Raw genomic sequence first — 23,225 nt, 5'->3', positions numbered from 1 at the left:
CGAAACCCGATCGCTACCCAATACCACGCATCCAAGATTGTACTTATTTGTTAAACGGAAAAACCATTTTCTCACGGATTGATCTACAACGAGCTTACCATAATTTGAAAATTGCTGACAGTGATATTGAAAAAACTGCAATCACAACACCTTTTGGATTATATGAATTTACGAGAATGAGCTTTGGTTTGAGAAATGCCGCTCAAACTTTCCAAAGATTCCTAAATGATGAAGTTTTACAAGGACTACCCAATATTTTTATATATTTAGATGACGTAATAATTGCATTGTCATCAAAATTTGATCATAAACAACACCTCAGACAAGTGTTTGAACGACTCGACAAATATGGTATTACAATAAACCTGGCAAAGTGCGACTTCGGCAAAACGGAACTAGACTTCTTGGGATACCGTGTGACGAAAGATGGTTTGCAGCCGTTACCTGAAAAGGTCAAGGTCATCTCAGAATTTCCTAGGCCAAAGACAGTAGAAGAATTACGTCGTTACCTGGGAATGATTAATTTCTACAAAAATCACCTGCCAAATTCATCGGAAATACATGCAAAATTAAATGACTACCTACATAATTCAAAGAAAAAAGACATAACTATTATTTCGTGGACCGAAGAAAGTATCGAAGCTTTTGAAAAAAGTAAACAAAATCTTTTGGAAGCTGTCACGCTAGCATTTCCATCGCCGGACGCCCCTATATCATTGATGACAGATTGCTCAAATACTTGTGCCGGAGCTGTATTGCAACAAAAAGATGGCAATACTTGGAAACCTTTAGGTTTCTTTTCTAAGAAGCTTAGCAATACACAACAACTCTATAGTACCTACGACAGGGAATTACTTGCAATGTACATGGCGATACAACACTTTAGACATCTTATAGAAGGCAGACCCTTAACGATTTATACTGATCATAAACCGATAGTATATTCGTTAATGAAAAACACAGTTGGAAAAAACGACACGCCGAGACGAATACGACACCTCGATTTTATTATGCAATTTTGTACATCAATTCAACACATCAGTGGCATTGATAACATTGTAGCCGATACATTATCTCGCATCGCATCTATTGACATGCCTTCACCCATCGATTACCAAAAATTAGCCCGAGAACAAAGTAACGATGCTGAATTAAAAAACCTGATGCAATCGAGGACATTACACTTTAAACAAATATCTATTCCAAATTGCATCATCCCGATTTACTGCGAAGTTTCTAGAGAAGCGGCCCGACCATATTTGACACAAGCGTTTCGCGTATCAGCTTTCAAAGCCATACACGAAATAAGCCACCCAAGCATACGTACAACACGCAAGATGATCACCGATCGATTTTTCTGGAAAGGAATGAACAAAGACATCTCGAGTTGGACTAAGTCATGCCTCGAATGTCAGAAGTCCAAAGTTCAAAGACATACTGTATCACCACTAGGAAAATTCCAAAATAGTGACAGATTTGAACATCTACACATGGACATTGTGGGTCCACTATCTTACTGCAATGGTTATCGATACCTAGTAACTATGATAGACAGAGCCACGGGTTGGCCAGAGGCTTATCCTGTTAAGGATATTACCGCTGAGACAGTTGCCGATATTATTTACTCAGGATGGATTGCACGTTTTGGATGTCCCTTGCGTTTAACGACAGACCAAGGTCGACAATTTGAGTCTACATTATTCAACCAACTGTCGAAAAGAATGGGCATTTTGAAATTAAGAACTACCGCGTACCACCCTCAAGCGAACGGTATGGTGGAACGCTGGCATCGCTCTTTGAAAGCAGCACTTATGTGTAGAGGAAACACAGAGCACTGGGTATCAGAGTTACCATCAGCATTGCTAGGGTTACGAGCAAGCATAAGACAAGATACTCAGATAAGCGCAGCCGAGATGGTATATGGAGAAACCATTAGACTACCGGGAGATTTCTTCCAGCCGAATACGCGAGAAATTTCCAATAGCCCTGATTTTTTAAAGGAGTTACGAAACAAGATAGTTAACTTGTCATCTGTACCTAAACGAAATGTTAAACAAGGAAAAATGTTTGTACATCCAGAGTTACATGAGTGCAACTACGTATTTGTCCGATGTGATTCAGTGACTAAACCCTTAACGCAACCTTACACAGGTCCGTATAAGGTTATTTGCAAGACTGATAAATATTTTAAAATATTGCAAGGAGAGACAGAGAAAATAATTAGTATAGATCGATTAAAACCTGCATTTATGCTAGAGATTGATGAACAAGCGAACGCGACAAATAAGGTCGTGCTACCCGATGATCCCGTTGCGACAAATAAGGCAACGACGAATGTAAACAATGAGCCCAAAGTCACTAGATCGGGACGAATAGTCAAACCTGTTGTGCGCTTCACCCCGTAATCACGAATCACTTTTGCTAATTGATTTTATCTACAATGGGAAAAAGTCAAAGTAAAGTTGCTGACGAAAAAATCATAATTGCCCAAACCGGAGCCGGAAATAGTGCCGCCGCTGCCGCCGCTACACAAATGGATAGAGAGAGAATGGAATTTTACCTGATATTTATTACCATTTTCATCATCATAATTATCGCATATTTCTATTGGAAGAGAGTGAAAAGAAACTATGGAAGATACGTAAGGAGAGAACTTCAAGAACTTCCTGTGCTAGCAGTACGCAGAGGAGAGTCAGGCTTCATCAGCCACTCCCCTCACGCCCAGCACACACAACAAGTGATAGTGTAAAGTGAAAAAGTGAAAGTGCAAAGTTGTGCAAAAGTGCGCAAATTTAAAAAAACGTCATTTGTGTAATCGTATAATTGTGTAATCATATTTTGTGTATCTACTCGTTTATGTATACTCATGTATGTAGGTACCTATTATTAACTATTACCTACTTATTTCAAAAAGTGTTATCTTTTAATTAAAGCATAATTGAATAGGTATTGTATTTTTAACCATCTATGTAACTGTTAGCGACGCGCCTAAAATTTAAACTCATTCGCGCCTAAAATTAAATTCGTTTGGTTCCGCTACCCGCCGCCCTGCGGCGCCACGCGCGAGGGGGGGCGGGCACGGCGGCGGGGAGGGGAAGGAGCGAACCGATTGTGCAAAAAATTATTAGTCCTTGTTTGTCTGTCACTCTCAATGTACATAGTATGTGATTTGTGTGCAATTAAAACAGTGCAGTTTGAAATAAGCAGTTTTCATTTGTCATCGCGTCCCCTGGCCCCTACACAAGCAACAAAGTGGTCTTCGAGCCAGGATCATGCTTCACACGCCGCCAACAACTCGGCGTGCGGCTTTGCAACAGCGAAAAACCGGCACCGCCATGTTGGGACGCGACGGCGAGCACGTGGCCACCGATTGCGAAAAAGTGCACAGCGTGAAATCTGAACCTGTGCAACAAATTGGCTACGTGAAAAACAAGAAAACTGCTTCCTGTGACACCAAATCGCGCAGCAAGGATTCACACAAGTCGTCGGCCAAGCGAAAACAACTGGTTTTAGAAGCCGCCAAGGAAAAGGCAAAGATAAAAATGGAGCTAATAGATAAAGCTCTAGAGGCAAAATTGGCGGCACTCAGCGACGAGGAAGACCTAGAAGTATACAGTCCACACACGTCGCTCATCGATGGAGATGAACTTCCTCGTCACATAGAACAGTGGGTGGAACATCAGAGCACACATATTGAACCCGAAGAGCAGCATGGCGTCACCACGCGCGAGCGGTGCCACCCTGGCCCGGCGTCGCACGCCACATGTCCGCCGGCGCACGTCGCCGCCGCCGTCGTCGCCGCCGCCGCCACCGCTATCCCGGCGTCGCACGACACGTGCCCGCCGGCGCACGCCGTGGCCGCCGCCACCGCCGCTATCGAGGCGTCGCACGCCACGTGCCCGTCGGCGCACGCCGCCGCCGCCGCCGCCGCTGTCCCGGCGCACCCTGCGCTCGACAGCACCCTCGCGACGCTCAATAGTATGGTTCACCTTTTGGCGAGTGCTCTCCAGCAACTTTCCACCACTGCCAGTGCCAATACTGTGCCCAATGCCAGTTTGCTCAGCCGCATCAGTACGCCTAAAGACCTACCTGAATTCTCGGGTGACCTGCTGGAGTGGCTGCAATTCAAGCAGGCCTACGAAGAGTCGTCAGCTGTTTGTAATTTCACTGAAAAAGAAAATCTGTGGAGGCTACGGAAGTGTTTACGGGGCGCCGCCAAGGAAGCTGTCTCCGCCCTGTTCATCAGCGCCACAACACCGGATAAAGTGATGGCCACCTTAGAGCTACGGTTTGGAAACCCAGAGGCCATTATTTCTCGTATCCTACAAGACCTAAATAAGCTGCAGCCGCTACAAATGGATTATCATAAAGACATAGTCGCATTCGCCGTCAAGGTCCAGAGCTTCGTGGAGGCGGTCAGAGCGGTGGGCCGAGAGGAATACCTGCGAGGCTTCAGTATCGTCAACACAATCCTGAACAAGTTACCTACCGTGCTGATCGCCAAATGGGCAGATTATAGTTACAACATCATCACGGACGGACACGAACCGAGATTGGTAATTCTATCTGAGTTCTTACACAAAGAAGCCGTAAAGATATCCGCAACCTGTCAAACGTCAATACGACCTGATCATCAAAAACCTACACGTTCACACACTGTGTTAGTTCAAGCCGAAGAAAGCGAATCTATGTGTCAGTTCTGCAAAAAGTCTACGCATAAATTGACTGACTGCAAGCAATTCAAAAAGGCCCTACGCAAAACACGATGGCAATACATAAAGAGAAATGGCTTGTGCTTCAAATGTTTACTAAGTAAACACGAACGTGATACGTGCAAGGCGCCTGTGTGCGACAGAGACGGCTGCGGGCAAGCGCACCACTGGTTGTTGCATTACAACAACAACAACAACAACAACGCATCCAACACCGAGCGCCGGCCTACAACAGCTGAGCAGTCGCCGGCCGCGGCATCGAGTACGCGCGCACCGACTAGTGCGACGACAAACGTTCAAGACCAACGGAGTTCGGCAATTACGTCTGTGCCACCTGAGACTCTAACGTTCATTAACGCGAGTGATCGAGTGCTGTTAAAAGTAGTGTCAGTGCGCGTTTCCGGGCCTAACGGTGCTGTGGACAGTACGGCGTTGTTGGACGATGGCTCGTCGGTGTCGCTCATGAGCGCCTCCCTGGCGGCCCGCGTCGGCCTCCGAGGCCGCAGGTGCGCGATGCGTGTGCGGGGCGCATTCGGCGATAGTGAACTGCAATGTGACTCGACGGTTGTGAATGTGGACCTTACGGGTATGGACAATAAGGTACATAATATAAGGATGCGCTGTGTTGACGAGTTAAATTTACCTTTACAAACCTTGTCTATTTTGAATTGTGTAAATTATTCTCACTTGAAAGATATAAAAGAGAAACTGTGTAAGTCTGACTTGAAACCTGAATTATTAATAGGACAGGACAATCATCATTTGTTGTTACCTTCTCAAATTAAGTTAGGTAAATTAAACGAGCCGTCCGCTACTCTTACCCCCCTGGGCTGGTGTGTACATGGTAGAATGTGTTTGACCCGGGCCCCCGGCCGCCGTCGTCCCGCCGCCGCCGACGCCGAGACTAACCTATTTATTTCAGAGAGCGACGAAGCGAGCGTCCTGCGGGAGCTGCACGAGGAGGTCCGGCGGTCTTTTATTTTAGATTCAGTAGGAGTGTCGTGCAGGCCGCGCCAGAACGCCGAGGAGGTCCGCGCCGTCGCGCTGCTGGAGGAGTCCGCGTCGCTGCAGGATGGCCGCTGGCGCGTGCGCCTGCCGTGGCGCGACGCGCGCCGCCTGCCCGACGCCTACCCCGCCGCGCTCACCAGGATGAAGGGTATCGAGAGGAAGATGTGTAAGGACCCAGGGTTCGCTAAAAGGTATGAGGAACGAGTGAATCATTTATTAGAGAACGACTACGCCAGTGAGCTGATGGACCCCGCGACCACCACTGATAGGACGTGGTACTTACCTCACTTCGGGGTCGACAACCCCAACAAAGGGAAGCTCCGCCTGGTCTTCGACGCCGCCTGCAAAGTAAACGGTAACTCGCTTAATGACTACTTACTTACCGGGCCGGACCTGCTATCATCGCTGCTGGGTATTATACTGCGCTTTAGAGAGAACTCCATCGCAGTAACAGGTGATATCAGGGACATGTTTTTGAGGATCAAAATTCACGCCGAGGATCAGGATGCTCTCAGGTTTTTGTGGAGGGACAGTCCCACAGAACCTATGAAAACGTATGTAATGACGTCACTCATTTTTGGCGCCAGCTGTTCGCCATTTATAGCTCAGTTTATAAAAAACAAAAACGCGCTGCGGCTCGCTTCGCAGTACCCGGCCGCTGCTATCGATGCAATTTGTAAGTCACACTACATGGATGACTATATTGATAGCATAGACGACGAGGCGTCAGCGGTCGAAATGGTAAAAATTGTATCTGACATCCACAGGGCCGGCGGCTTTGAAATAAGAAACTGGACGAGCAACAGCGTCGCCGTCTTGAATAGCGTGCCAAAAGAGACCCTAGGCTCAGCTGCAGTTAAGTTCAAAGTCGGCCAGCAACACGAGAGTGAACGAACTTTAGGTATGATGTGGTATCCCGCGGACGACACGTTAGGTTTTGATTTGTCACTAAAGCGGATCCCGGAAAGTATTATTGAAGGAACCGAACGCCCGACGAAGCGTTTAATGCTAAAGGTAATTATGTCAATATTTGATGTCATAGGCTTTTTAGCTCCTTTCACCATCCAGGGCCGCATAATGCTACAAGATACTTGGCGACTACATACTACGTGGGACGAACATATTCCCGACAGCATTTACGAGAAATGGCGTAAGTGGCTTGATTTATTAAAATCGGTTCATGCAATACGCATACCTAGATTCTATAAACGCTGTAGCAAATCATCGGTGACGGCGGCGAGCGACGGAGAAGCAGCATCGATACCTGCGAGTGCGAGCGAGATGGAGGACGCGCCGATCGACTCCACTGCTACGACACGGGCTACGGTAATACCTGTCCCGGTGACGTCATCGCTCCCCGCGCCCGCGCCACATAATGCTACGAGCGCCAAAGGCTTCGTAGCAGTGACTACGAGCCGCGGCCGCGCCGCTACGACAGCAGCCGCATCCGATTATACTAACGTACAGCTACACATGTTTTGCGATGCTAGTACTAAAGCGATGTGTACTGTTGCGTATTGGCGGTGGGAATTGAATGGTGTCATTCACGTTGCATTCATCGCAAGTAAGTGCAAAGTCATGCCTGTAAAACCTTTGACGATGCCCCGGGCCGAACTGCAAGCCGCCTTGTTAGCCGCTAGGTTGTCTAACACTATTGGAAAGGAACATAGAATAGCGCCCGCGCGTAGGTATTTTTGGTGCGACTCGACTACGGTTCTCCATTGGATTCGTAACAACGCGCGCACGTACAAAGCGTTCGAAGCGAACCGCCTAGGTGAGATTGACGAGTTGACGCGTGCGGAGGACTGGAGGTATGTACCTACAAAATTAAACGTTGCCGATTTAGCCACTCGGGAGAACTTCGATATGGCATTGCAGGAGGAATGGTTTGCAGGGCCGAAATTTTTATACTTTGATGAGTCTGGGTGGCCTAATGATGTGATTCGGCCGAGCACAGTTGAGCCGACGGTGACGTCAGAGTGCGTTGCAGTCTTGAAACACGTCTCGGTTGATCTGCCCGTACCAGACCCGGAACGATTTTCTTCCTGGCTTCGATTGTTACGGACTACGGCTACCGTGTTAAAATTTATAAATATCTGCAGAGGACGGTCCGGGCAGATCGACCGGGACCTAATGGAGTGTGCTGAGCGGTTGTTGATAAAACAATCGCAAAGCGATAGCTTTCCGGATGACTTGGCTGCGATTACGAATGAGAGGTCATTGCACCGCAGCAGCAGGTTACTTTCCTTGTCTCCCTATCTAGACGAACACGGCGTGCTCAGAGTCGGCGGTCGCATCGACGCCGCGGCGAACGTGAGCATGGAGGTGAAGAGACCGGTAATTCTAGATGGTCGACATCCCGTAGCCAGACTTATCGTACGTCACTACCACACGAGGGCGGCTCATGGTAATCAGGAGACTGTTGTGAACGAGTTAAGACAGCGTTACTGGCTGTTGCGGCTGAGACCTACCGTCAAGGCCGTAGTATCCAGGTGTATGCTGTGCAGGATTCGCAAGAGCAGGCCGCAGGCGCCACGGATGGGTGAGTTACCCGAAGCCCGAGTTGCCCATCACCAGCGACCTTTTTCACACTGTGGGCTGGACCTGTTTGGGCCGATGGAGGTTTCCATTGGCCGGCGACGGGAAAAGCGCTATGGTGTCCTATTTACCTGCCTCACGGTACGCGCAGTCCATATCGAACTGGTTTCCTCCCTCACGTCGGACTCGCTGATCATGGCGTTGCGTCGGATGGCGGCCAGGCGTGGCTGGCCTCTTCATCTCTACTCTGATAACGGTACTAACCTGAGGGGCGCCGACACGGAGTTGAAGCGATCGATGCTGCTTTTGGACACTGAAAAGTTAAGTAACGAGGGTATTAACAACGGAATGGAGTGGACTTTTATCCCTCCCGCCAGTCCCCATTGGGGTGGGGCGTGGGAGAGGCTCGTACGTAGCGTGAAGACATCGCTGAAAGTCATATTATCTGAGCGTGCACCACGGGAAGAAGTGTTGAGCACTCTGATGGCTGAGGTGGAAAATATTGTCAACAGCCGCCCCCTGATGCACGTGTCTGTCGAACCAGGGGACGTTGAGTCGCTTACCCCCAACCATTTTCTTCTCGGTACGTCTTCCAACTTACCTGTCATAGGAAAGTACGAGAACTCAGACCTGCACTTGCGCAAGCTTTGGCGTACGGCGCAACGACTGACTGACATGTACTGGCAGAGGTGGGTGAAGGAAATCCTGCCTGATCTCATCCCCCGGAGGAAATGGCGGGATGAAACGACGTCAGTAAAGGTCGGGGACCTTGTTTTTCTGGCAGACCCCCAGTCTACGCGCAACACCTGGCCGAAGGGGGTGGTTACACATGTCTTCCCGGGCAAGGACGGGGTCATCAGGCTGGTCGAAGTGCGTACTGCGACCGGGAGGTTACGGCGGTCGGTGGCCAACGTAGCACCTATCATCCTGAGTGATGAGTGCTGTGACAGCACTAGGGTGGGGGATGTTAGCGACGCGCCTAAAATTTAAACTCATTCGCGCCTAAAATTAAATTCGTTTGGTTCCGCTACCCGCCGCCCTGCGGCGCCACGCGCGAGGGGGGGCGGGCACGGCGGCGGGGAGGGGAAGGAGCGAACCGATTGTGCAAAAAATTATTAGTCCTTTTTTGTCTGTCACTCTCAATGTACATAGTATGTGATTTGTGTGCAATTAAAAACAGTGCAGTTTGAAATAAGCAGTTTTTCATTTGTCATCGCGTCCCCTGGCCCCTACACAAGCAACAGTAACCATGTATGTTACAATGTTTAACCATGTATTTTATTTTTAAGAAAGGGGGATGTATTGTAGCGGGCATTAGCGAGATTACTCATACGTATTCCTAATATGTAAAGCGTTATACAAAACTGTTTGAGATCTTATGTGACAAGTCAGTGTCTAATAAATCATCATCTAAAGTGTACGTTTCTTTTATCTTATGGACCCTCATACACGCACAAATAGAGTAGACACCAAAAGAGCATTTGCCGATTTGTAAGTACTAATTTAATTAGTCTACACAAATAAAGATAATTTTGATTTGATTTGATTTGAGTAAGCTGGTGCAACTCAGCCCTCATGAATGAGTAAGTCAGTAGTGACAAACAACAGTCTTTCCTGTTCACAAAAAAATTGTAAGCATGTTATTAATAAATCGTCGGCGTCGTCGAACAACGACGTATCTGCAAAATGTTAAGTTTCCAGGAGAGCGTTTTGAAGTTTTGGAACCGGTTTTTTGTGTCTACAAAAAAAAACTACTTGGCTGATCGGTTTCAAATTTGGGGATGTTATAAACATAAAGATGTTATTTTATATAAACTATGTACCCATCTCCAAAAATACTTAGTTTTTTGTAAAAATCACATGCGTCATTGTTCTATGGACAATTTGAGGATGTATGTGATAAACCGTCGTTGTTCTGCGAATTTTTTTAATCAAATATATGACGTATGTCACTTTTAGTCATTATTCTACGGAACTTCTGCCATGAGTACCCGTCGGATGATGAAGAAAGTTGGAGGAAATAAATAAAAAACATTGTTTATTAGGTTTTATTATTAATTAATTTATAAATAAAGACAATAGGTCGTCGTCGTCGTCGTTTCAGCCAAATGACGTCCACTGCTGGACAAAGGCCTCCTCCAAGGTTTTCCACAATGCACGGTCCTGCGCTGCCCGCATCCAGGCTCTTCCCGCGACCTTTACGAGATCGTCAGTCCACCTAGTAGGAGGCCTGCCCACGCTACGTCTTCCAGCCCGTGGTCGCCACTCGAGAACTTTTCTGCCCCAACGGCCATCGTCTCTACGAGCTATGTGCCCCGCCCACTGCCACTTGGTTTTAGCAATTCTGAGACAATAGGTATCAAAGAAAATTAACAAAAATCAAGGATAGATAAACCACATCCATATACTGCGGCAGGTTATGCAGAAGATCGAAGAGTATAACTTGCCACTATGCTTGGAGTTCGTGGACTATGAGAAGGCCTTCGATTTGATCGAAATTTGGGCAGTGCTGCAATCTCTCCCTGCACCGCGGCCGTATCGACTCTTGTTACATCGAGGTACTGAAGTACTTCTACATGAACGCACCAATCCGGCCCGAATACAGAAGCAGAGCACGAGCGCGATTCCACTACAGCGAGGCGTAAGGCTGGGAGATTTTATACCTATTTCCAAAACTGTTCACCTGTCCAACTCCTGGAATGAAAGGATTCGGCATAAATATCAACGACGAGTACAACACTCACCTTAGGTATGCCGACGATAATATTATGGTCATGGCAGAATCTTTGGAAGACCTCGACACAATATTAAAGACCTTAATCGAGTATCCCAACGGGGCCTTTGGATGAACATGGAAAAAATGAGCTTATGTCGAATGTCCATGTTGCACCCTACCCAAGTTCGGTTGGGATCTCAATTCTTGAGATTGTTGACAAGTAGGATGTCTACCTTGGACAAAAGATTTAGCTAGGTAGGTCCAACTTCGAGAAAGAGGTCAATCGACGAATCTACCTCGACTGGGCAGTATCCGGAAAACTAGACATCTTTTCGTCCAAAATCCTAAAGTGCCTAAAGACGAGAGTCTACTATCAGTGTGTGTTACCCTATTATAGGTCCAAAACGTTGGCTCTCAAAGAAGCTCAAAGTTGCACGGAGTGCTATAGCAAGGGTTATGTCAGTGTTTCTTTACGAGATCAAATCATAAATGAGGGAGGTCCGTAACCAAACTAAACTCGATGACATATCCCGACAGATTAGCATGCTGAGTGACAATAGGCAGGACACATAGTACGCAAAACTTACGGCCAATGGGGCACCAAGGTTCTGGAGTAGGCGGCATACCGAAAAACGAATCGTGCGACATCCACCCACAAACCCAGGCGGAACGATGATCTCATAAAGGTAGCAGGAAGGCACTGGATGCAAAAACTACCACCTATAAGATCTTGCATTTTTTTAATAATGTTGGGATCTGCTTGAAAGGGTAAAGGGGGCATTGATTTGACGGTGTAAGTGCTACTTAGAAATGAATAAAATAAAGACGAAAAGCTTTCTAAGCATACCTATACTTACAGGGTGACGTGTTATAAGTGAACATCCTTGTAAGGGATAACAGGTTATTGTAACCAATTTATTTATGTAGGCATATTCCTAGGCAAAAGTCAAGCATTTCTCAGTTTTAATAGGGACATCCTAACATGGTGTTCCGATAAAAATTGAGCGGGCGCCCCTTTATCACACTTTTTTCTTTTATTTTATTACTTTTATGTTTTACTGTGTGTTTAATAAAGTCTTTTATTATTTATAGTTTGGGCTTTTTCTACCTTAGCTTACAAGCAGGAAAATTTAAAATCAGCTACAGGATATTAATTATTATTATTTTGATTTTTTGTATGGAAAAATTACATTGTGTTTTGCGTAGGCAAATACTTATCTAATTTGATTGCAAATGACATGCACTATAATCCTTTACAAGGATGTTCACTCATTACAAGATGTCATCCTGTATACGCAAAAAAAAACTTTATTTTTAACACAATGTTTATTTTGAGTAACAAATCGTCAAAAAGAAACATTAAAATCTAATTATTGTAGTCTCAATTTTTTATTTTATTTTTTAAGCAATTTAAAAATAGAACAAAGACGCAATTGGAATACCCGTCCCTAGTACAAAGTCGGTTGTGTATATCCGACGTCAAAATTACCAAACTTTACCGAAGTACAACGATGGTTCTGATGAAACGTCAAACAAAAGTCCTTAGAACAATGTAAGTTCAGTACATCCGCCACCAAAAACAATTATTTTGTACCAAACATTCATAATGTTTATACTCATCAATCTACCTACAAATACCATAAAATAAAAACAAAAGGACACTGTTTCTTTTATTTTCGAACTTCCTAGTACAACGACGGGTGTGTACGTACGTCACAGTTTTTTTTTCTCTGAATTCCCTAGTAAAGAGATGGTTGTGACTTTCAGTCATCAAAACGATAAAGTGTCCAAACTTATAGATATAAAGACGAAATTCTAGATACATTCAATATCAATACGAATACAAATGTATAAGCTATTCCAACAAACGATGTGCAGTCTTCCGAAGTACAATGACGCTTGCACAAACACGTCTCTGTACTGCGTTAGAATAATCACATCCGTCGGTGTTCGATTCTGTATCTTCGATATTATTACGTATTTTGAAAAAATAAAAAAATAGTTTATAAAGGGGCTATTTTAGAGTAGTTTAATGCAAAAAAACAGATTTTGACGGTTGCGATCATACGACGTTGTTCGACGACGCCGACGAAATATTTTGATCACCTATCTAACAGTTGATCTATTCCTTAAAAAATAACTAACCATAATAAAAATTGCTAAATCAAATACATAGTCTAGAAAGTAACAGGCCAACTGTAATAAAAATTAATTAATGAGGCATGTATTTGAACCGGTATCCTTCCGTTTGGCCAAATTACTTTTCGACAAATTTCACTTGGCAAACAACTTATCGCCAAAGTTTCATTTCCCAAATGAACTTTTAGCAAATGTACTTTTCGCAACTGATTCATTTGGTCAAATTATCATTTGGCAAAATTTTGCTTGGCAAATGTTTATATAGCAAATGTTTTATTTTGCCAAATATTATATCCCAAATAATTTATTTGGTCAAATTGACACTTCACATGCTTACCCACCGTTATCCACAAATCAAAGCATAAGGCAGATGATCATGGTTTTCACAAGAATTTTATGTAAAACAAAGAGTTTGCAGAAAATAGTATGGATGCGAAAGTAGGTTTTGCAGAAAATAGTAGGTTAGGTTAGGTTAGAACAGTGACCCTTAACGCGCGAAGGCGAGCGAAGCGTGCCGCGGCAGCGGCCGCCGAGCGCTAGAATCACCTCTATTGTTAATTAATCATTTGGTTTCGATAAAAATAATGAAATATAAAAATTAATTTAGAACAAATTTTATATTAGCTTCCCACTAAACAAAATAATAACCACAAGCTAATTTGTATTCCATTCTATGCACCAATCAAATTATTTTGTTAATAGTTTATCGTGAAATATTTTTGCCAAATGAAACATTTGGCAAAACATACTTTGCCAAACAATAATTTGCTAAACAATAATATGCCAAAAAAGACATTTGCGAATTAAAAGTTTGCAATTAGTTGTTTTGCCAAATGAGAATTTGCCAAATGAAAATTTGCGAAACGTTGTTTGCCATGTGATAATTTGGGAAACGTTTTTTGGCCAAACATTAGTAATCCATTTGAACCATTTATGATACTAATTGGTTTATTTAATTGATTTGTTTATATCGCTTCATATTTCTTCACATCAACCATTAAAATACACTTGCCTAATAAAAAAATCACAACCCCACACGTCAGGGAATCAGACGTTTACTTAACAAATAGTAAAGATTTATAACATTTTATTTTTAAAATATAAAAGTGGTCTTGTAACATTGTTAGTTTTCGACTTATTTATTGCTTACTTTATCCCATGAAACTCTAAGCAGTTTCATGGTACTGCGATAACAATTTAATTCTATTGTCTCGAAAAGCAAGTACTTGAAGGGTTCTTTCACTTATCCGTTTACGTAAATAAGTAAACTTATGCTCAGTAATTAGATATGCTGCAATATGATTTGAGTTTCATAACAAATTCTTTAGAAATAAACAACAATTTAAACAAGGCCATAACAATATCAATTTTGTAAGTGTATAATTTAATTAATTAGATAATTAATTAGATATATTTTAACCAAAGAAGACCGAGAAGTGGATAATTATTTAACTCTTAGATGACAAAGGTCAGACAGAGTGCATGATGAACTCATTATCTGTATTTTTGTAGGTATCACAAGAATAATTGAAATTATCTTTTTTTCTAAATCTACCAATCACAAATTCATCTGGAAGCCACGACGGGTCACACTAATCTATCATAGAACTACACGTAACGGTATTTACACAGGTAAGAAAAGCGACCCTTTCACGCATGCTAACCTCAGAATACGGAACAAACCAGAAACCGTCAACGGGCGTAAATGTGTATTCATATAAAGTACTCCAAATCGCACTACTTTGACTTTAGAGCAATCAGTCAATGGCCGGCGCGCGCATTGTTTACATATCCGTCAGATTGACACTTTATAATTAAATTATGCCGTCTTGTGCCGTTCCAACATGTAAGAATGCTACTGGAATTACGAAGAAAGTGCATGGGATCATGTTTTATCCGTAAGTAGCACATTTCCAATTCATTTTAATTAAATAATAATTTTCAAAAAAAATCACGGTTGTATTTTGTAAGTGTTGCCACAGGTCAACGGAATATTTTACCCTACTTTTTTATATTGAATTACATTTGTCTACTTATAAAAAATTCACGCGTTAATTTTGTTAGCGTTACCACAGAATAATGGAATATTTTCCCCATCCTCTTTGTTTTAATTAGTTTTTAGTGTAATTTCATCCATGACATGACAACCTGATTAATTAAATTATAAGTGCCACTTGTGGTCTAAACTGAATAAATATTTTTGATTTTGATTTGATTTCAATATATTGAATTAATTTATAATATTACTCCCTAATAATGAGGAGATAATAAATTACTATCGTGAATTTCATACTTTCCCATTTATTCAAAAGTAAGGCATTGGTATCAACAGATCAGCAGCAGCAATATTTGTATATTTAATAATAATTTTAAGTAATTAATTATTGCTTACATACTTACTCTGATTTTTTTTCAGGATACACAGCCAGAGTTGCCTCGCAATCAAATTTAAGTATTGGTGATGTTTTTGATTTGGATTCTGTTTTTGACTCCAAGAAAAGTTAAACTAAAAGCACTACTGCGCCGTAAACAAATGTTTTGTTGTCGATATGTTTACATAATAAAGAACCTTAAGTTTCTTTTTTGTTTTACTTGGCATTCTAAAATTTATATTCGACTTTTGTAATTGACTTTTAAATAACATATTATACCTACATAAAATATAGTACATATATTACACTATTTAATAGAAATAAATAATCATCTTACACTTAGTTACTTCGGAGTAAAAATTAAATTCATAGGTAGGTAGGTACTATCTATGCCTATGGCCAGTCATGTCGTCTCGTTCTATCGCAAAGAATCACCATTTGATAAGAGCGAGAGCAAAAACGGAAATGGATAGTTAACACTGGCCGTGTGTACTTATTTCACTTACTTATTTTTTACTTGTTTAACATCTCTTTAAAAAATTACATAATTTTACCCCAAAAATGGGGGTGTCACACGGCGCTAGTAACACTAAAGGGGGTAGAGGGGCGCGGGAGGGGAAGTATTTTGGACACAAGTTGCCGCGTAGAAATGTTATCGAACACTCCTTCTGGTTTGTTCTGTATTCTGAGATGCTAACATATGGCTGTGCAAATATAATCGTATTGATTATTCCAATTATTGATCTCGCATTTGAAACCTTTCTACACGACCTTGGGTTGACCAAAATACACTCGGATCAAAAGTACACACGTAGTGTGGTTCAGATTGATTTTTTGATGGCACGAAATTAGCTAAAACCATTTTGCAAGAATCACTGTCAACATTTTTGATGAATATCTTCATTTATATCATAAAATCTGATGCTCACCTTGCACAACAAGGGAGTTATCAGGTCACTGCATCCAAATATCTCCATAATTGATGCCACATATAATCACACACGATAACATTTTCGTCAAATTGCACAAACAAAAAAAACCAAAGCGACGAGAGGAAGCGCATCGTCCAAGCTTCAAATTTATACTGACAGCCATGCTGCTGATGAGTCCGTCTTTATTGTAGAGTTGCGCGCTGATTGGCTGAAAAGAAGATCATAAAAAATAATAATTGCTTCTATGGACCAATCAGAAGCTTGGAATTCAAAAATTCTTGATTGTTTGCCAAAAATCGTCATTGAAATGCAATATCGTCCACGTTTTGATATCAAAACATATTCAATACCAATTTGATTCTAATCTAGCCTAATTAGCAAAAATAATACCAAAAAAATAATTATCATGTGAGTTAAATTATTTACGGAAAAGACAGTTAAGAAAAAAAATTAAAAATACTCAGAAAAATTAACATTAAACTGGAACGAAACGCAAAACTGACACATGAAACGTCAGTTTCAGCTGTTCGATTTCGTGCCGTGCGCGTGTGTGCGAGTTTTGTTTGAGGTTATTTTGTTAGTGTTTTTGAATAAAAACAATACTGATTACCAATAACTATGGGTAAAAGGAAAAACAAGAACCAAGATCGGAAGAAGAAGATCAGTCTGGTGTTCGACGAAAATAAAAGAAAGTAATGATGAATAAAATGTGCTAATAAATAAATTTTGTGATTTGAAAATGTTCTTTCAACTAATGTCGAACTTAATTTTCAGAGAATTTCTGTGTGGATTTCGGAAGAGAAAACTCGAGCGTAAGAAGAAAGCCCAGGAGGAACTACAGCGAATGCTGAAAGAAGAGAAAAGAAGAATAAAACAAGAAGTAGGTTATAATTTGCATAGCATTTATCATCGGATCTTTATATCCGCAAAATATGCTGTATTTTGAAATAACAACTATACAAATCTTCAAAATACATTTATCTTATTTAATTTCAGAACAAAGAATCATATAAGAAGTTGATTGTATCAAGCAGACCCATCCCTGACATCGAACAGTTACTTCAAGAGGAATATGAGGATGACGATGTAAATGTTAAGATAGTTGAGCTGTCTGCAGACACCCTGCAAAAAAGAGATCTAGTTATAGGCCAGAACACACCTAAGGAAACTAACATAAAGAAAGATACCCCCAAAAAGAAAGAAAAAGTGGCTGAAAATATTCCAGGGATGGGTTCTGATGAAGAAAGTGCTGAGGAAGAGTCAGAAACAGAAGAAAATGAGGATGAAAACACAAAGACTAAGAAAGAAATAAAAAAAATGCTGAAAAAACAAGCCACAAAGAAAATACAGAAAAGCAAAGTATTCCAAATGAAAAGCAAACTTGATAGGGTAAAAAATAAGAAGAAATCTCAGCAGAAGAAGGGACTAAAAGCTAAGGTTGCACCACGTAAAGATAAATCTAAGAAAAAGATTGGAAGACGAAAACATTAATCAATACACATTTGAATGTTTATATTCTTTTATTTCTTATAATAACATGCATTGGCAATTAAGAAAAATAAAATTAGATCACATGATTATAACTAATAAGGTACTCAAATTTTATCTTAACAAATTAACATTCAATCTGTTTAACAGATTCAAAAAACAATAACAGGTAAGAAACGCAAAATTGAAACATTCCTTACAAAATCATCACATTTCTTTCACTTTTTAACAACCCTTGTTCTTTTCTTTTGAACAACTGACTCAAGAGAGCTTTTTTCAACATCTAGATTTTCAGTCACCTTGTTACGTGGTGATTTTCTTTTCATAGGAGACCTTTTATTATCCAATTCAATTTTATCTTTGATTTTCGGACTCTTCAAAACTTTATCAGGTAGTTTAAAATTGTCAAATTCATTAATACTTTCATTCTCGGGTACATTTTTATCATTTACTTTTTTGCTTTTGTTTGTTTTCTTATTTATTAAATTGGTTTGATCACTAGTTTCATTGTGTTGCTCTATTTTAGGGGTAACTTTCTTTTTCTTTGGCTGAGCTGGCTCAATCTTAAAAATAGGAATGTCTTTTTTCTCTTCAAAAACTTTATCTTCTGAAACTTCTGCTTTGATTTCTTGTTTCATTGGTGATTTCTTAGGAGTCCTCCCTTTACCACTTGAGGGGCATATATCTTTATTCAAACATTCATTGCATATGGGACTAATGGGTAAACAAATTGTCTGACCAAATCCCACCATGAGATGATTGACTTCACTCCACAATTCAAAAGGGAGCCATGACTGTAATGCTTTCCTAGTATCTTCAGGAGTTGCTGTAGTTTTCTTTACCCATCCAATTCTGTTGCTTATTCTATGCACATGGGTGTCAACACCTAGAAAATTTAAAAAGGTTAATATCAATATTAAATTAATGTGAAACAATATAATGTTATTTAAGGATTTAAGTTACCAATTCCAGTGACTTTATTCCATGCAACTTTCATACAAATATGTGCCATCTTTGGCCCCACTCCAGTCAGTTTGCACAGCTTTTCAACTGAGTCTGGAATGTCACTGTTGTACTGTTCTTTCAGGGTCTGTGTTGTCTTTTTTATGTACTTCACTTTTGTCTGGAAAACACGTTTTAAGACTTATATCAATTACCATAAACATGTTCTTTACCTAGGAGTTCCTAGGAACTCAAGTGTTGTTTATGCTAGTATTTATGAAACACCATCAGTCAAAAGACAATAGTAAGTAAATTACTCAAATTATCACATTTAAATTACCTTCCAAAATCCAACTGGATATATCAACTTCCCCAATTCTTCATCAGTCATATTCAAGACATTGTCTACAGTAAGTCCACGGGCTCGCAAACGTTCCATTGCTGCAAATGTGACCTGGTCTTTTGTCTGACTGGATAGCATAAGGGCTATTAGGCTTTGATACCTCATTACCTAAAAGTTAGTAATGAACATTTAAAATTTTTTTTTAGACAATCAATGTATCAATGACCCATGTTCAGCAGTAGATGTCCTGTGGCTGAAATGATGATCATGATCAAGCAAGGTGGACAGCAACTTCCAGTAGCACAAACTTTCTACTACCCTCTTCGAAATAGCAATTTCAGAAGCAAAACAAACTCAGTCCACAAATATGATATACCTCAGGAGGTGCATTTTCATCCATCGCCATATGACAGCCCATGGAGTCCACAGGTGCATCATTGTTTGATCTCATATTCCGTAAATTTAGCAAAAACTCCCTCCAATTTGGAGGCTCCCAGAGACCACCTCCTTCCTGCAAGTTTAAACAAATGAATTATTTAGATGCCTGCTTTTATAGCTCTATTTACATATTTATTTATTGACAGTATTGTAACATTGTACCAAAGAGTGATTAGTTACTTTACCTGTTTTGTAGGGGAATCCACCTCAAACTCAATTTTAACATGTGGCTTCTTTTGAAACTTAAACTGATTCAAATCTGGTACAGTTCCACTAATTGTAGTAGGTTCAGTTTCATCAGATGGCTCAGACTTTAAAACCAATTCTGTAACTTTATCATTGTTATCCTTCTGGTCAGTTACGGGTTTTATTACATCTTTAGACAATGTCTTAGCTGCCTTAGGCTTCCCTCGCGGCATTTTTAACAGCAATCTTCCAATAAATATAATGTTATTAACTTAAAATTCACAAAAATCAAAAATATACCGCATCAAGAAAAAGCGAAACCACTGCCAACTTATAATACTAATTTGTTTGATTTTTCACGAGTATGATTGTTTATATTATAAACTCTGTTTCAGGTTTCAGTCAGAAATGAATTGATCAATTGATTATAAATTCTTTTCTTCAGTGTTTGTTTAGATTTTTCAATTTCGCTGAAAATCGGACGAGTGAGTGAATGGTGAACGAATGATTAATAGAATAGACAAAATCAGTGTTGTTCCTGACAAATTTAGGGTTGCCGTATTCTAATCCCAAAATTGCCGTATTTTTAAGGAAAACTAAAAAAAATTGCCGTATTGTACAAAATGTTTAGTTGGAAGGTTTAAATTAAAAAAAATACAAGTGATGTATTATGTACTATGCGTATACTACTTTTAAACTTACTTATTTTATTCGTCACTTAAAGGTTTTGAATAGTTTAGTCCTAGAACCTACCCGAATAAAAGTGAAGAATCTACCAAAATGAGGAACTAACGATTTTAGACATTAACATCTCGGAGATAAGGTTGCATTTGGTTAAATTCTGTTGACGTTTCTTTTATATGGTTCACAAGTTGGTGTGTTCCATTAAATGAAATATATTTTTGATTACTAAAACTCATGAAAAACTCATAAAACTCAACCTTAATCAATTGCCGTATATTTTGATACGGTAATGGAAGAGCTGCCGTATACCGTATTTATGGTGCCTAGGATGCCTAAATGCCGTATATTACGGCAATTGCCGTATCAAGAACAACACTGGACAAAATAGAACGGACGTCATTCGGCTGACCTCGCTAATCGCTATTCGATTATGTTTCCGAAAATTAACTGTAATGAGGATCAGTACTGTTGTAGAAAATTCAATAAAACTAGTATCTACGTTAATCTTTAAGACATAAAAAAGATATATCTTTTTGAATTATCCAAATCGGACCATTACTTACGAAGATATTAAGTAATAAACATAGACCGTTTTTGCCGCTAAAAGTCAACGTACGCAGGGCCGCGTGACGTCATTATATCCGAATCGAGCGCAGCCGGCGTACTATTGGGATGGAAAATATTTTTTTCCAGCTAAACTATGAGTTTTAGAAAAAAACTTTTAATAACATTTATTCATCAAAATAAAGTAACCTATCGACATTGAAGTAATATTACTACGTATAGAACAGACATCGCGAACAAAATATGTGCAGTGCGGGGTGCGGGGCGGGAATTTGACGGACAGCTGTCAGTCAAATCCATGACTATCAAGTTTCATAATTTATGGCGATAAAATCTGCACCAGAAAATGTCGTACTTCATTGCTAGGATTGCGCAAATAGTGACGTTCCTGCGGTCGCCTCATCAAAGACATTACGAATCGATTGTGAAAATAAACAAATCGACTAAATTGTGTTATTTATAATTTTCATGGTGCTCAATAGCAAAAATGTTCAGTTACTTACATTATTTTCTTTTAATTGTGCGTTTCCTGTAATGTAATCTAAGCTCCCCTCCCTTAGACTAATATTAGCCCTCCTAGACAAATGACAAAACGTGGCAGTTGAAAAATTCTAAATCACTTCGCTCTGCCGTTTTTTGGTGTTAGTTACTTCACTCTGTGATGCGATTTTAAAATTACAACTGGCGATTCCGAATTCACAACTGAGGGGACTGTGGCTAATCGTGTTACTTGTGCTACAAGTGCGTATGGGCTTCATACTGATGCTTAAGCCTTTAATTATTTTTCTTCCCGATTAAAATCTAATGTAATCGATAATCGCCTTGAGAATCGTTAACTGGTATTTTCTAATTCGATAAAAAAATGACCCATCTCTAGTTTAAAACTGTCATCCAACAGCGCACGAAATATTATGAGTTATAGATAATGATACCATTACAGAGGCGACACTTCATTTACGTTTAGATTCTGCCTATTGAATTGGATACTGTAAGGATACATCGTCATCATCATTTTAGCTACTGGACGTCCACTGCTGGACAAAGGCCTCCTCCAATGATTTCCACATCGCCCAGTTGATAGTGGCCTGCACCCAGCGTCTTCCTGGTATCTTTAGTCAGTCCATCTTGAGATTTTAGAAAAATTCCCACTCGTCACGGTAGGGACAAAGTTAGGGATGACCCACGCCTCCACTCCAGAACCTTTCTGACTTTCAGTTATTTTATTGTCACTATTGTTAACTATCTCAACGGTTGAGTACTCGTATAATAGCTGTACCTCAATTCTATACAGACGTAGAGTGAGGTAGAAGTTACGGGACTATTCCCACCTCTCTCTTCTCCTTTCCACCGCTGCATCTCCTGTGTAGCTAGCATTTAGATTAGTTGATTTAAAGCCAAGGTATTATATCAGTTTTTAGGTAATAACTTTGTGCATCTAAAAATGGAAAAAGGTAAGTTCACTTTCTAGTTTTTTGTCACATTGAAAAATCTAAAAAGAAGCATCATTTTTTTTACGTTCTAGTTTATACTTATAGGTCCTGTATATCGGTAGATTTTGCTAAATAAATGAATCCATCCGGACTCAGAAACTTAAAAAATTAAAATAGCTGTAATTTTTTAATAGTAGGGAAAAAATGTTTTATCAGTGGATTTGTCGATAAAATTGATCAATTACTTATTACTGCGTCCTAATGGGTCGGACACTGGTGACCAGACACACTGTATAATTATTATAATTTTAACCTATCTCGTGAGCTCTCGTGTCAATAATTAGGGTGATTTACTAACTAAACAGTCGCATACCAACAACAGCAGTGAGATTCAAACAAGTTTGATCCATGATGCCGCACGACTATTGTGTGAGCCCACTCGTAACCCAAGCTTATTTAGCTTAACACGAGGGGCTGGACGCTATTAGTAATTTGTGCAATACAAATTGCTAATAATCTTTTAAAAAAATCTTTTTATTGCACCAACCTTCCTTTTGTATACCTACTAATTTATACGTCAGTGTCAAGTCTGCGATTTTTATTCTTTGAAATTTTCGTAAAATGGCTGCCGCTGCGGTGACGCCTTGTAATTGACAAATTAAAATTAAATTAGTGTTTTAAAGTGCATAAATGTACAACTTAATGGTAATAAGTCATTCCTTGATTTTTACTT

General features: G+C 40.4%; 3 protein-coding genes and 1 long non-coding RNA gene across 4 annotated transcripts in view; 2 read left to right on the top strand and 2 right to left on the bottom strand.

Annotated features, from left to right (window-relative positions):
- Window positions 1-16,557, bottom strand: part of LOC135074858 (TATA-binding protein-associated factor 172) — a 94,006-nt gene extending 77,449 nt beyond the window's left edge. The window contains exon 1 of the mRNA XM_063969239.1: window positions 16,415-16,557. The gene's annotated coding sequence lies outside the window, so the exon portion shown is untranslated. The remainder of the gene's footprint in view (window positions 1-16,414) is intronic.
- On the top strand, window positions 14,775-15,692 carry LOC135075042 (uncharacterized). Its single transcript, XR_010257949.1, has 2 exons — window positions 14,775-15,011; window positions 15,530-15,692. It is a non-coding gene; the product is annotated as an uncharacterized LOC135075042 (long non-coding RNA).
- Window positions 16,558-16,953: 396 nt separating the features above from the next.
- LOC135075040 (nucleolar protein 12) lies at window positions 16,954-17,928 on the top strand. Its single transcript, XM_063969411.1, has 3 exons — window positions 16,954-17,109; window positions 17,192-17,297; window positions 17,414-17,928. Exons 1-3 carry the CDS (start codon window positions 17,036-17,038, stop codon window positions 17,906-17,908), a joined length of 675 nt encoding a protein of 224 aa, XP_063825481.1. The 5' UTR covers window positions 16,954-17,035; the 3' UTR covers window positions 17,909-17,928.
- On the bottom strand, window positions 17,919-20,226 carry LOC135075039 (endonuclease III-like protein 1). Its single transcript, XM_063969410.1, has 5 exons — window positions 19,814-20,226; window positions 19,567-19,701; window positions 19,188-19,358; window positions 18,869-19,028; window positions 17,919-18,791 (listed from the first exon to the last, which is right to left on the bottom strand). Exons 1-5 carry the CDS (start codon window positions 20,045-20,047, stop codon window positions 18,124-18,126), a joined length of 1,368 nt encoding a protein of 455 aa, XP_063825480.1. The 5' UTR covers window positions 20,048-20,226; the 3' UTR covers window positions 17,919-18,123.
- Between the last annotated feature and the right edge of the window lie 2,999 nt (window positions 20,227-23,225).

Source organism: Ostrinia nubilalis, chromosome 9 (genome assembly GCF_963855985.1).
Source record: "Ostrinia nubilalis chromosome 9, ilOstNubi1.1, whole genome shotgun sequence".
NCBI lineage: Eukaryota > Metazoa > Arthropoda > Insecta > Lepidoptera > Crambidae > Ostrinia > Ostrinia nubilalis.
This window is presented reverse-complemented; position numbering and strand designations above follow the sequence as displayed.